The 14,666-nt window shown below is 49.3% G+C and overlaps 1 protein-coding gene across 12 annotated transcripts in view; it reads right to left on the bottom strand.

The window, feature by feature from the left end:
* Rph3al (rabphilin 3A like (without C2 domains)) overlaps positions 1-14,666 on the bottom strand; it is a 161,804-nt gene that overhangs the window by 16,338 nt on the left and 130,800 nt on the right. For 8 of the 12 annotated variants that reach the window (XM_070027438.1, XM_070027436.1, XM_070027434.1 and 5 more), the window contains 3 exons: positions 8,089-8,202; positions 6,245-6,391; positions 4,785-5,773 (listed from right to left, as the gene is read on the bottom strand). In XM_070027438.1, coding sequence (XP_069883539.1) covers positions 5,739-5,773; positions 6,245-6,391; positions 8,089-8,202 — 296 coding nt within the window. In that variant the 3' untranslated portion in view covers positions 4,785-5,738. Of the gene's footprint in view, positions 1-4,784; positions 5,774-6,244; positions 6,392-8,088; positions 8,203-14,666 lie in introns of those variants that run through there. The other 4 variants (XR_011373060.1, XR_011373059.1, XR_011373058.1 and 1 more) reach the window with 1 other exon arrangement.

Genomic DNA, 14,666 nt, shown 5'->3' with positions numbered 1-14,666 from the left:
TTAAAGATAAATAAGATTTGGCTTCTGCCTTTCAGAAGCCAGTGGAAGACGAAAGCTTTTAGTACTGCTCCACCACATTCTAGAAGCACTGACAGGGGGTCTAGAGGACTAATTTGCCAGGCTCCATCCTTAGGAGGACCCAGCTTTGGGTCTTCTATTTCTCGTAAAGAATCTGGGCAGGGGGGAAGGAAATGGCAATTGGGAAGGAGGGAGGGAGAGAGGGAGAGGCTTCACTTGTCAGCTGCTCAGCAGGTACAGTCAGACTTAAAATGTCCCCAAAGAGTGTCTGCTGAGAGGCAGGGGGTGTGCACACTGAATTATTCCTCCAGTAATTGGCACTGAAGAAGCTGCAGACGTCCTGGGGCCCGCATCAAAGGGCTCAGAGTTTCAGTCTGTTTCAGTGGTGATGTGGCAGCTTGTGGGGGCTCCTGGGCTCTCAGAGTTCCCACCCACCTCTCTCCTCCACCTGCCATTCTCTCCCCCCTCCTCTTGCTACTCTGCAGGGATGGGATTGGGGGTGGGCAATGCTTTCTCTACCTTCTTGCACAAGACAGCCTGGAGGGGTTAGTGTGCAAGTTGGAGCCCCGATCACTGGCAGAGCTTTGTGCCAACCGGTGTGGGGAGCGGAGGAAAAGAACATACAGACCTTGTTTGCAGGGGGCACCAGGATCTGGCTGTGGTGGGTCTCCACCAGTGCTCTTCCTGTAGGGCCTGAGGAAGCCTTCTCTCCATGTGGTCGAGACAAGGCCAGCATCAGGTTTTCTCTTTAGTCTCATCCTTGGTATGTGCAGGGAGCCTTAGATGGCACACCGACAGGCAGTTTGACCCACTGCCTCACACTATTAGAAAATGGTTTAGCACCGCTCTCTTGTCTCACAGATGGGAGTAGTAACACACACAGGACCATGATGAGGACCTGTGATCATGGTCATCCAGCCAGGGACCCTGGCCCTTGCCCAGGCTGCCCGCTCAGCAGAGAGTCTGAAGACTCACCATGAAGGCCTTGACTGTTGATGGAATGTTACTTGTGGAGTCTACACCCAGAAAGACATGGCTACTCAGAGGCAGCTACACAACTTACAAGGCCTGGGGTGGTGGTGGTAGTAGTTGTGATGAAGAGGAGGGAATCTTATTTGAAAAATTTTAAGCATTTCCAGATGATAACAGAAAAGCAAGAAACTAAGCACAGGGCCCTACTCAGGCAGGGGGCCAAGCAGCTAGTACAGAGGCCAGTAGGACTCCAGCCAAGCTGGAGCAGCCTTGGTCCCCAGCAGACACCTGTTCCCTTGGAGGTACAGGAGAGCAATCGGCTGTAAGAGGAAATGATGTAAGACTCTGGTGCTCTTTTGGGGGCTGTAAAATGGTACAGCTGCTGCAGAAGCAGTATGGAGTGCCTCAAACAATTAAACAAGGGTAGAGAAGTACATACCTGTAATCCTAGTCCTTGGGAAGCAGAGGCAGGAAAACTGAGAGTTCTAGGGCAGCCTGGTTTAGAATGAAACAATGGCTCAAAACAAACACATAACCCCCCCCCACAAAATTAGCATATGATCCAGCAATTCCACACCTGCTTTTACCCAAGAGTTGAAAGCGGGAACTTGAACAGATGTTTGTATTCATGGCAATTATTATTTACAACAGCCAAGAGGGGAAACAAATCAAATATCTGTGGATGGAAGACTGGGGAAAGGCAGGCAAGAGTAGCTTATGCTCGTCTTCCTAACTACTAAGGAGGCTGAGATCTAAGGACTGAAGTTCTAAGCCAGCTTGGGCAGGAAAGTCTGTGAAACTCTATTTCCAATTAACCACCAAAAAGCTAAGGGATGGTGCCCAGGCCTCGAGTTCAAGCCCCAATATTGGCGCATATACACACACAAACCTGAAGAGGCAAGATGCCCTATGCCCACACAGTGGGTATAAACTCAGCCCTAAATACACACAGCACAGGTGGGCCCTGAGGATACTGCCAGACCCTATTGGACTGTCTGCCTAAGGAAGGACAGAGTGGTCAGAAATAAGACACAGGAAGTTGGTGGTGGTTATGGAGCTGGGAAAGTGGGTGTGGAGAGCTACTGCTAAATGGGTACAGAGCTTCCATTTGGGACAAGGAAACAAATTCTGGGTATGGATGGTGAGGGGATGAGCTGGGGGTCTGTGAAGCATCCTCCTCCTCCTCCTCCTCTTGGACTTCAGGGGCCACACATGTCCTGGCCTGGCTCTTATAGCCCTGGAGGGTGAGAGTGAATGCAGAGACAGCCTGGGTGGGGAGGTAGGGCTGTTTGATCACCAGAAGCTTCTGGAAGCTCTCTAGGCCAAAGCCACACTTTACTCTCCCAAATGTGGCTGGAAGGGACAGCTGCTTCACTGTCTCACCCTGATGAAGGAAGATAGATGTCAGTTCCTGCCACTCTTGGTTACACAGAGCCATGGACAAAATAAGTGTGTGTGTGTGTGGGGGGAGGGGTGTTGGCAAAATTTCTTTGTAGCAGTAGGATAAGGGATTGTTTCTTCCCGTTCTTCTCTAGAAGTTTCCATCTGTGCTACTGACCCAGCGGGGCTGCCCTTCTGCCTATACCAACTTTCTCTGTTCTCAGAATCCTGATTTGTTTTTACAAGCAAATCCTCAAGGGCATGTTCTGCCCCGGATGCAAACACAGGTGTTTCAGGGTCTCTCTGGGCCTCAGTTTCCTCCTCTGTGAAATGGGTGGTGTGAAAATGATGTGACTCTTAGGAACATAAGGATTCCCCAGAGCTGGTAGCAGGTGTGATAGAAGCCACAGTGGTAATCTTCCCGTCATGGCAAAATGCTTCGTCTGTCTTTGGCATTGGCTCTGTAGAATGGAGGACTGTGGTGGTGGGTGGGGGTGCTGCCTGGCATCCTTGGTAGGAGGCCTACCTGCCTGAGTTGGCAGCCTCCCCCTGCTGCGCCCTGCACTGGGCAGGACACAGCGACATTCACAGGAGGAGCGGGGACATGCAGACCCAGAACACAGGCTCCTAGGAACCTGGAGGTGCAATGCCAGAGAGTGGGTGTTGTCATGTTAAGGAAGGATGGCAGCTCCCACTTTTGGGGGGTGGAAATGGCTCTAATGAGCTGAGCTGTTGGAGGTGATCCTGCCATGGATGCATTAGTTCTGTCCTGGGGTGGGACACGCAGCAGGGCTTCTCCTGAGGAGTCACACGGAGATAGGGGTTCACCTTGCACACTGATCCTGGTCTTCTTCACCTCCCCTCTGTCCCCTGCGAGGTCTGTGTCAAGTCCCCCAGCTGGTGTTAATTCTAGGAAATGCAGGGAAATGGTTTCCACAGAGCAAGGGGTCCGCACGGCAGTCTCGACCTAGGGAGCCTCTCCATCACCTGGGGATGTAAAAATGCACCTTCCCAGCCTGCTCCTCTTCAGCTCCTCACCCTCACAACAGTCATTCTGGGAAGGGCACCGGTGATCTGTTTTTAGTCTACTGGGTGACTCAGAAGGACAGGGGCCATGTCTGTTTTGTCGTCTACTGTGCCAAAGTCTCTAACAAGACCCCAGCAACTGTCCAGGATCTAGCCAGTGGCAGAATTGATCCAGCTGGGCATCATGCTTCCAAAATCCCAAATGCCAGAGTAGGAACATTAGCTGGTCCCAAGCACCATCAGTCAGTCACTGCACTGTCTTTTTATGCCATCTAGATGAGCTGTGCCTCAGCCCTTTTGCTTATAGTTTGTTTTTGAGGTAAGGTCTTGTGCTTTTGCCTGGGCCAGTCTTGGACCATGATCTTCCTGACTCCATATCTGGAGTAGCTGGGATTACAGAAACCCACCACTATGCTTGGTACAGCTTTCATGTTTATAATAATCCTCATTTTTACAGATGAGAAAACTGAGTCACAGAGAAGTACTCATGATCTCAGGTAAGTTTTTGGGGTTTATGCCATTTTAATATCTTTGTGTCATTTTAGAGGGAACTGGGATGGGGAACAAAAGAAATTATGTATGTCTTCAGGCCACTGTATGTTACCAGAAGTCTTTAACCATTAATTTTTTTTTTTAAGGAAAGCAGAGCTGTGGCTCAGTGGCAAAGCAAAAGAGGCTTGAGCAAAAGAGCTCAGGGACAGCACCCAGGCCTTGCATTCAAGCTCCATGGCTGACAAAAAACAAAAAAACAAAAACAAAAGCTAGGTGCCAATGCCTCACACCTGTCATCCTAGCTACTCAGGACGCTGAGATCTGAGGATCACAGTTCAAAGTCAGTCTGGGAAGAAAAGTCCCTGTGAGACTCATCTGCAGTTAACTACTCAAAAACTGGAAGTGGAGCTATGGCCCAAAGTGGTAGAGCTCTAGCCTTGAGCAAAAGAACTCAGTAACAGCGCCCAGACCTTGAGTTCAAGCCCCATGATGGGGGGAAAAAAGTGTGTTTGTGTGTGTATGCTTTTTTTGGTTGTTTTTTGTTTTGTTTTAGCATTCAGCTTGTTTAACACATGCAAGCCTCGGGTTCAATTCTTAGTATATCCCTCCCCTCCAAAAAACACACAAAACCCATAAACCCATATACAGGTACATATGTGTAACTCATTTAGATTCTTTTTTTTTTTTTTTTAACCTAGATGGCCTGCTTTTTTACTCAGCATTAGGGTTGTGAACTCTAAGACACACATAGATCTAGCTCATTCCTTTCACGGCAGCAAATCAATGGAACTATGTTTTTTTTTGTGTTGTTTTGTTTTTTCTTTTCTCTCATCACTTCTCCTGATGCAGCTCAGAAACACAGGCCATCAGGGTCTTTGATCACCACACCAGCTCAATGCAAATTCTAATCTTTATTGTTTCAATTCTAAAGCATAACATGTCACAGGAAAACAGAGTTTTTCTATCTCTGCCAGTGGCAAAGAGAAAGGCTAAGGCCTGGGAGCTCCCAGTTTGTGAGACTGGGGTGGGTGGGGGAAGGAAAGAGAGACATTACACACACACACACATGCACACACGCACACGCACACACACACACACACACACACACACACACACACACACATATTCTGTTTTCAGGAAAGGGTTTCTCAGAAGCATTTATACTGAGTATACTTCATACCAGCCAGCATCTACTAAAGATCAGTGAATTCATGTTTTAGGGGAGACATGTTTCCTGGCTGAGAAAAGTCTGGGAGGCCCATGGAGGGACTCAAGAAACCTAACAATGAGTGAGGTTAAACAAAGCTCCTGGAGCAAGGCAAAGTGTGGCCCTCTCTCCTCCCACCTGTTCTGGGCTCCGGGTATACCCACACAATGAAGGGAACACTCTGGGTTACAGTTCTCACTGTGACTACCATTCCAGAGAATGCCCTGCAGGACACAGCTGCAGTGCATACAGCAAGGGCCCTTCCAGCCAGCCCAAGACCCTAAACGTGAACTTGGGGCAGTCTGGGGAATGAGGGAAGGGCAATAAATACAGGTGAGGGCTGGGGGAGGGGGGTAGAGGAGTGTTGGATGAAGAGGCCCTTGCCAGGAGGGTGCAGAAAGGCACTGGGTGGGACTAGAAGGTTCAGCCCCCAAACACTGGTTTAAGTTAGAGGTCATGGACACAGGGTGATGGGCTCAGGCCCCCTTCAGAAAGGAGCCTGGCAGCCTGGCTCCAGCGCTCATGTTCTCTCTCTCTCTCTCTCTCTCTCTCTCTCTCTCTCTCAGAATTTCCATTGGAGAACTAGCTTCATGAAACAAACATCAGAGCCCAGGTCAGGCTGAGGGGACGGACTGAGGCCACATCAACAGCGAGGACTCGCCCAGGTGTATCTCTTGCCTTTGGGAGAAGAAAGAAAAGTGAGGACAGGTGAGGATGGAATTAGAATGGGTCCTCACTGGGTCAGTCAGTTCCCACACAGCCGGATGCCTTCTGCTCATCTGAAAGGAACCACAGAGATGTGGGAGGCAGGGAGCCAAGGCTGGGCCAAGTGCAGAGAGCCTGTACTCTGGGCCAGATCCTCTCCATCCATTGGCTGAGTGCTTCAAGACCTGTTATCTGTCTCTCTCTGCTTCTGTGTGTCCATCAGAACCCAGGAGTCACCAGTACCTCATCTTTGTTCCCCAGCATCTGGCACCATGCTTGGTCACCATGGAGAACTGAAAATGTTACACACTACTGTACCACTGTGGAGTGTTAGAGGAGGAAGAGGGCTGTGTGTGTGTGAGTGTGTGTGTGTGTGTGTAAGAGCGAGCAAGCCAGCAGGACAGCAGGAAGAAGTGGCAGCTAGGAGGTGTGGGTGATACTCACCAGAACCCTTGGGCTCAGGCTGGGGTAGGGTACCTCCCTGTGGGTCTGCAGGACCTGCCCCAGCCTCGCTGGCCAAACTGCTTTGGCTCCCAGAGAGGTGGCTGGGCAGCCGGGTGAGCTCCATCCAGGGGGCCCCCACACTGCCACCTGCAAGAGACCACATGTGGGCCTGCATGGCTCTGTGCTGTCTGGATCCAAAACTGAGTCAGGGATAAAACTCAGCCTAGCCAGGAGCTGGTCATATCTTCTCATTTGGAATCATAGGACTATCTGCCTGCAACTCCTATGTGGGGAGCTTACTCTCATTCACATGGATGCTGTCTTCAAGAATCTTCTAACAGGACCTAACTTCTGCCTCTGTTAATTGGCCTGATATACCAAGGCAACAGAATGGACCCTAGGCCATTTCACTAAGGAACAATGTAAAAATGCATAATTACTAGCTTTTTCTATCTTTACAGAATGAGGGTGGAGGAATGGTATGTTAACTCAGCTGTAAAGAGGAGATATTACTTCCTGTTTATATTCATTAAATAATTCTCTCTCAAGCCGGGCACTGGTGGCTCATGCCTGTAATCCTGGCTACTCAGGAGGCTGAGATCTGAGGATCACGTTTAAAAAGCCAGGCAGGAAAGTCTGTGAGACTCTTATCTCTAAAACGCCACTCAGAAAACTTTAAGTGGTGCTGTAGCTCAAGTGGTAGAATGCTAGCCTTTAGCTGAAGAGCTGAGGGACAGCACCCAGGCAAAGAGTTCAAGCCTCATGATCGACAAAAAAAAAAAAAAAAAAGTATTTCATGATCGACTAGTAATGTCTGCCATGTGTGCCCAAGCCTTTACTACCTCTGATCTATCCCAAACTTCCATTCCTAGCAGACATTCCTTTCACATCAGCTCTGGCAGAGGATCACTCAGTCTTGGTTTTAGGACAACACCTGAAGCTGTTTAAAAAAGTCCAGTTTGGGGCAATTATTATAAGACTAAATTTTGCATTAAAATTGACCTTCCTGAAACTTCTTTCAAAGTTCCAGTTCCTCACCTGGCACTGGTGGCTCACACCTATAATCCTAGCTACTAAGGAGGCTGAGATCTGACCATCAAGTTTCAGAGCTAGCCTTAGTAGAAAAATCTACAACACTCTATCTCCAATTAACCAGCAAAAAAGTTGGACTGAAGGCATGTTTCAAAGCAGTAGAGCACCAGCATGAACAAGCAAGCTGACTGAGAAATATGAGGCCTTGAATTCAATCCTGGTACTCGCACCAAAACCCCCCCAAGAATAAAAAGACAAAAAACCCAGTTCCCAGAACATTCTTCACCTGATTTGAAGGTAAGGAAACTGCTTTCCTTTTCCTTCCTAAGGCCTTCTCTTTTCTCCTTCAATATGTGAGTTAACCCTCTGTCATATGACCGTCACAGAAGTGATGTTACACAGATAGCAAAATCAGGAACTTTTCTGCTCCATCTCCCTTGTGCTAAAAAAGAAGGGCCAGCAGGGAGGTGAGCAGGAATAAGGACTCCACTGCAGTTTCAAGTGGATCCGGACTAGCTAAGCAAGTGTTGTGCCTGATTTTCAGTTTTCTTTTTTTTTTTTCATTCACAAGGCAAAATCTCAGCTGGGGAATGTTCCTGGGGGAGGGCATGGCTGGCTAGACCAGCCTCTAGTCCATGTGGCTCTTCAGGAGCACTAAGGCTTTAGCTCATGGGGGAGCACTCTCTAAGTACAACCCCACCTCATCTACAACAATTTCATACCCTAGACAGGGAAGCTTCTATCAGAGGAGTTCAGCCAAGCCGTTCTGTGCCTCTGGCTTGGAAAACAAACAGTCGGCCTCCCACACTTACCTGATTCTCCTCCAGGTTTATCACCTTTCATGTCCCTGACCCCAGCGGACGGAAGTCTGTCATCCAGGCTGGAGGAGCTGAGATCTGAGTCACTATCACTGTCACTGGAAACCACTGGAAAGACAGACATAAAGAGAGATCACCCTTCCTGCTGCTGCTTGAACAGAGGGGGTCAGGCCAGGCCTCTCTCCTGCCATGACAAAATGACCAAGAACCTCGGCCAGCTAGGGCATAAGAAACACTGCTGGGGGTCTGGAGGTAAGGCACTGGTGTGCGCGTGTGTGAGGGGGGTGAGGTGATGGTGGAGTCCTCCTTCTGCTAGTCAGAGGGAAAGCTGATATGCAGAAGCTAGGATCTGAGCTCTGTATGCCCAGCTCTAGCAGGGAGGGCTAGCTCCCTCGTCAGACTTCTCTCCTACCCCCAGTCACCCTCTCTGACACCCTCTCTCCTTGCCTGGCAGAAGCTAATGATCCCAACTGGTGTAGGCAAAGCGATTCCAAGGCCTCCCACCTAGTAAGGCTAAAGGTTTCAGAATAACCCATAAGAAATAGTGCCACCCATTTCATAGATGACCACACTGAGGCCCAGGCTACAGGTCAGAGGAGCAGGCTCTGACAGGCTCCAGAACCTGAGAACCTGAGGATCTTCCCCCCAGAAGAGCTGAACGAAGGGCCAGGAGGCCTGGATCCTTATCTCAGTCCACCCAGTGAAGTACCAATGAGAGGGAAGAGGGCACCATCTCAGGAACAGGGAGGGGGTGGAACTGGGGGGGGGGAGGAAGAGAAGGAGCTCTCACAGTAAAAGGCTTCTTTTCTATACTCAAGAAGACCAGATTTGGCTGGTTCGACAGTGGGTGTCATGATACAGGATATATTCATCCTCCAAACAGTCTATTTTCATTTAAACATAGAAATGTACATCTATGTGCCCACCTTATGAGGCAGGCTTCAGGGCTTAGAGATGGGGCCCACACAGCCCTGTGTGTATAAATTGAATCCAAGTCTCAGTATTTTTGACTTGTTTCAGATGCTTTAAGCTGAAGCAGGAGCTTAAAGACACTGCAAAGCGATGTGACTGTGAAATCTTTCTATATTTTTCCATTTCTTCCTCCTGTTTTTTACACTTGTCCTGCCCACTTAATTCAGTAGGCTTTTTCCCCCCTCCCTTCTATCAAGATCTTACAAAGACTTGGTTTTAATGCAAGAGCTCTGGCCTCTTTCCTGACTTCTCTCATCAATTTGCATAGCATGTTAATTAAAGGCTGTAAGGATCATAAGCAAAAATGCACAGAAAGGTGTGAAATCAAAGGTAACCAGCTCTCATAGGTGACCAATGAGGGCCTCTGTTGATGTGTTTTACTTTGAAATGCAAAATGCCAGTTACAGAGAGGGGAGGGAGAGTAGGTTGGGGTCTTGCAGACAGTGTTAGGTGCTTAGAAAGCCAGTCTTAACCCTCCCAACAGCCCTGAGCTGCAGGCCCTCATTTGGTAGGAGATAAGATTAGAAACAGGATTGATCTATACCCAGGGTGGCTAATAGGTTTCATTTGATCTGCCAAGTCCTTTGTGAGCAGCATGTAACATTCTCAGACTGCATTAGGCTCAACAGGAGGAAGTGTCTGCTCAGTTAGGGAAATCTGCTAGAGAGACCGGAAGGGGAAATGGGGCTTCCATCTGGATCTGGAACTTCCTGGAAAGTTTCTGTGCCTCAATCTATGTCACCTTTCTGCTGAGGTAGTGACAGGTCCCACATGCAGGCATCCAGAGGCTCAAAGCTGGCTGGTCGTTTTTTGGCCCTATAATAGAGCCTCAGTGCTGGGCTTCTACAGCTGAATGGCCAGCACACAGTAGGTGCTTTATAGAGGTATTATCACCTTCACCCTCACACCTCACATCCTCCCAGTTTCACCACCTGTTGGTCTGGAGTTAATCTTCTCATCACCATCATCGCTGGTCATGCTCATCTCCAGGCCTTAATGTTCCTCACCAGGGACCCTGACATGGCCTATCAGGTCCAGCAAAAACACAGGCCTTGCTGAGTGCCAGTGTCTCAGGTCTGTAATCCTAGTTATGCAAAAGGCTGAGATCTGAGGATTTCAGTTCAAAGCCAGCCCAGGCAGACATATACATGAAACTCTGATCTCCAATTAACCGGCAAAAATCTGGACGTGGAGAAGGACGTGGCTCACATGGTAGAGCACCAGCCTTGAGTGAAAAAAATCAAGCGAGAGCAGGTAGCCTTGAGTTCAAGCCCCAGTACCAGCACAGAACAAACAAAAATTCCCATAGAGGGGCTAGGAAGGTGGCTCAGTGGTAGAGGGCTTGCCTTGCATGCATGAGGCCCTGGGTTCGATTCCTCAGCACCACATAAGCAGAAAAAGCCAGAAGTGGTGCAATGGCTCAAGTGGTAGGGCACTAGCCTTGAGCTCAAGAGCTGAGGGACAGTGCCCAGGCCCAGAGTTCAGGCCCCACGACTGACCAAAAAAAAAAAAAATCCCATAGATTCCCCCCCAAAATCCCATAGATCCCAGTTTCACCCTCCACAAAGGCTCTTCTCACTTTCAGGAGAAGCCCACTCCCCTGCCCACCAAGGATCTCGGGGGCCCTTCTCTTTAGGGAGTGACCCAAGGCATAGGGCAAGTATGATGACTAACTACATGGTTGTCCCATGCCTCTGCCTCCTTCTACTCATGGATCTGCCCCCTTTTCTGCTATGGTCCTCTCCCTCTGCCTGGCAAGAAGACTCTGCTGTGGCTTTTCTGATGTAGAAGTAAAAAGAGGAGGAATGTCAATGGGCCATGTTCTCCTTCATGGAACCTAAGAAATACAAGGAGACACTTGGCTTATTTTGTAGTTGCTTTTCAGATCCGGGACTGCGTGGCTTTGAGCAGCGATCCACTGAGATCAGATCCCGCGGGCATCAGTGCTGTAAGCACTTACGTTGTTTTGACTCATTTCCTGGCTGACTAAACACCAGTCCTGTGGTCCCTAGACAAAGGGGTGGGAGGAGGTGGGCAGGAGGCAAGGATGCTTGTTAGACATCTGGAGCAAGTGGCTCCCAATGTCCTCCTTTGGTATGGCTAAAGGAGGATCGCGGCTAATGTTCCCCGAAACTCTGCCAGAAGGGGAGCTAGGTACTGTGGAACTCAGTCCCTGTGGAGAGCTGGTGACTGACCTTCACACTGGCTTTCCAGGTGCTCTGGCATCAAGTCATAGTTCCTGACTTGGAGATGTCACAGCTTCTACTTCTCCTTTCCCCAGCTGACCTGCAGTATCTGTGTAGTTAGAGGCTAAGGTGGACATGGAGTCGCTGGGGGTGTTGAGTATCTCCTGGATCCCCTGTTGCCAATGGGAAAATGGCAAAGGCTTGGGCAGTAGACTATGGGGTAGGGTGTCCCAGGACTCAGGTTATGGTGGCAAGCTTATCTGTCCCATTGTTCTACCCCTTTCCCTCCATTATATGTAGTCACAGAAGTGAGACTAAAATCACAAGACACGGGTGCCATGCCACATAGGAGTTGTATGTCTGTCCAAAATAGCAGCAGGAGGTGAGGTGAAGAACACCCATATTGCCTTGTCTTCATGGGGTTCCTGTGTTGTACAAGGTGAAAACTCACCCAGTAAACATCCCTAAGTTTCTATCATTTGACCTGTTCTTTTCTCCTGTCACATACCCCAAAGGGCCCAGTCATGATAAAGCAGAGACAGCCTTAGCCTCATGATAAGAGTTCACGAGAGTGTCACAGAGCAAAGACCAGCCAGCTATGTATCATTCTCTAGGGTGAGCTGCCCCTGTCTCATTGTGCCTGGGATTTCAAACTGGAGCTAGGCCTCAGGGTGGAAGGCTTTGTGCTGCAGACCCAAATCCCATTTCTAATCTGTTCTCATAAACCCTACTTGAAAGAAACAAACTGAAATAAGTCTGCTGTGTCGGTCAGAGCCTGGCCTTGGCACTTCCTGTCTCTAAGGAAAGAGGCTCGGGGAGAAGATTGGGCCAAGGGCAGCTCACACAAACATTCTTTACCCTACTAGTCATAGCTTCCTCTCATGGCCAAGGAAGCAGCTCTTTTGTCTTCCTGTCCCTGTAAGGCCCAACCCTGGGCTAATTTGCCATTCCATCACCATTGCCACCTTCCCTCCAAACAGCAGCTGGCATCGTAAATCTTTTGGGTCTATTAACGAAGATTTTAGGCTCATAAATCTTCTGGCCCTTGCTCTTCCATCCTCCACAAAACACTTGGAATGTCTGAGGCCTGATTTAAAATTTTTTTTTCCTATAATTCCCTAAAGGCTGTGTCTGGGATGGCTCAGTGACGAGCCTCTGCATTCTGCCCACGCCTTAGTTTTCAGATCGAAGATGGGAAACCCCCAGGGAAAAGCCAGTCCCGATTGCCTTCAGGAGAAGCAGTATCATTACATGGATTCACTAGGCTCTGTGATGAGGGTGGGGGGAGGAGACTCCCTCCTGCCTTCCCTCCTTGGTGGCCTGAGTTCCTGAACCACTTTCTGGGGAGCCTGGTGTCCCTGAGATTTCCCCATCACACCCAAAAGGGCTGCCCTGCTTCTCTGGGCATCCATCCTCAGCACTGGACAGACACTTGGTGCCAGCTATGCCTGCTTCTCTGGGGATGGGCCAAATTCCCTCTTTTCCCCCACCAGCTCACTCTTGGATGGATTTGCAATTTGACTATCACCATGGAAACGCCGAGTTTTGGTACATGAAGTGGGGGGAGAGTATTCCTTTTTGGAAAGTTTCCTTTGATTACCTCAAAGGACACATGTGGCAGCTGCTGTCCTGTGAAGACAGCTGGCCTGGGGTGGTCCAGGGGACCTGTGAGATGGGGCCTCACAGAGTTGCACAGGGATCAAGACCCGCCTCCAGGCTCTGCTTGGCCAGGACTGCTCTGATAGCCCAGGTATTTTTCTCCAGGCTCCATGGTAAAACCAAGAAGCTGACCAGGTAGCCACTCCAAGTCTGAATCATAGGACTTTGTGGGATCAGCGCAGCACTGTTGTGATACCTGATGTCACTTTCTGATGGATAGATGGGGAAACGCCCCCCTCTGGACCATATAACATCTGTCTGCCTGGCACAAGGACAATTGGCAGTCTGGGAGGCACTTGTGATCCACACGGTTGCTCTGCTCTGAGACTCCGAAGCCCCCAGAAGTTGTGGGAATTAAGGGAGGAAGGAGCTATTTTCAGCAAACATTCTGCCAAGGCAAAGCAGATGGTGGAAAATTTTGCATACTAAAAACAAAAAAAAAATTTTTTGTGTGTTTAAATGTAAAGGAATGATGATTATAAGGCCCCAGGGAGGGCACAGACATCCCAATTAGCCCTCCCTGACCTACCAGCCCGGCATAGCTCAGAGACAGAGCTGGTCCTGTTGGCCTAGGAGATAGCTGCCCCCCACCAGCTGGGCTGGGGCCTAATATCCTATTGAAAAGCCTTCAAAGTCTGAGGTGGTGAAGAGGCCCTGGCTCTGAGTCACAGGACTTGGGTTTGTGTCCTGCCTCTGCCACTTCCTAGCTGTGTGAGTTTACACTAGTTTCTTCACCACTTTGTGCTCAGAGGGAAAATGAAGGGGGGGGGAGGGATGATGACTCTTTCCCTGGGGGCTATAAGCATTAAAAGAGGAAATGAGGGCAGTGGCTATCAGTGGCAAGTACTTCACAGACAGAAGCTATTTTATTTTGGGGGAGGAGTTCCTGAACTCATGGGCTCGCATCCCCCAGGGGCATGGAAAGCCTCTGGGGTCAACATGCTCCACACCCAGACCCACCTGTCAGGGACACACTGGCCTCTTCTGTGGAGTAAAGATCCCCAAGCTGTGCTCTGTAGGATGTGGACTGCCATTCAGAGGTGGGTACTGGTGGCTCATGCTTGTAATCCTAGCTACTCAGGTGGCTGAGATCAGAGGATCACAGTTTAAAGCCATCTAAGGGAAGGAAGCCTATGAGATTCCTATCTCCAATTAACCAGCAAAAAGTCTGAAGTAGGCTATGGCTCAAGTAGTAGAGCACTAGCCTTGAGCATAAAAAGCTCAGGGACAGAGCTAAAAAAAAAAAAAGAGGCTGATCTGGGATATGACCCATCTCTACCAGTATCAATGCTCACCCACCGTACCTAGCATGAAGGCTATCTGTCTGGTCCTGCCTCCCCTCAGAACTCTGCATCTTCAGAAATCCTCCCCTCCTAGTGGCTAGCTCTAGCTTGGTCTCCCTGTCAGAGCAGTGTGAGAGGCACCTTCTAGTTCATGTTCAGTATCTAGGTTTGACCTCGGGCTCTGCTTGTATGCATTTGAGCAAATGCCTCAGATCATGGAGGCTTGGGCTTCTCATCTGTAAAATGGAGATAAAAATAACTACCAATAAAATCAGGCCCAACAGGACAAAAGGCTTTAGAAGTTTCAAAAGCTGTACCAATCTACAAATACTGTGAAAAATTGGACTTGAATTCATTTCCCAGGAGCCTCGACTGAATAGTCCCACCCACCCCAGGAAGGAAGGATGGAAGGCTACCCCTCTCCCTTCCTGCTTGGCACCTTTCAGCTCTGAATTCCTTCCAATGCTCACTT

Source organism: Dipodomys merriami, unplaced genomic scaffold (genome assembly GCF_024711535.1).
Source record: "Dipodomys merriami isolate MVZ:Mamm:240054 unplaced genomic scaffold, mDipMer1.0.p SCAF_19, whole genome shotgun sequence".
Classification (NCBI taxonomy): Eukaryota; Metazoa; Chordata; class Mammalia; order Rodentia; family Heteromyidae; genus Dipodomys; species Dipodomys merriami.
Note: the sequence above shows the minus strand (reverse complement) of the source record. Positions and strands in the feature narration are given on the sequence as shown.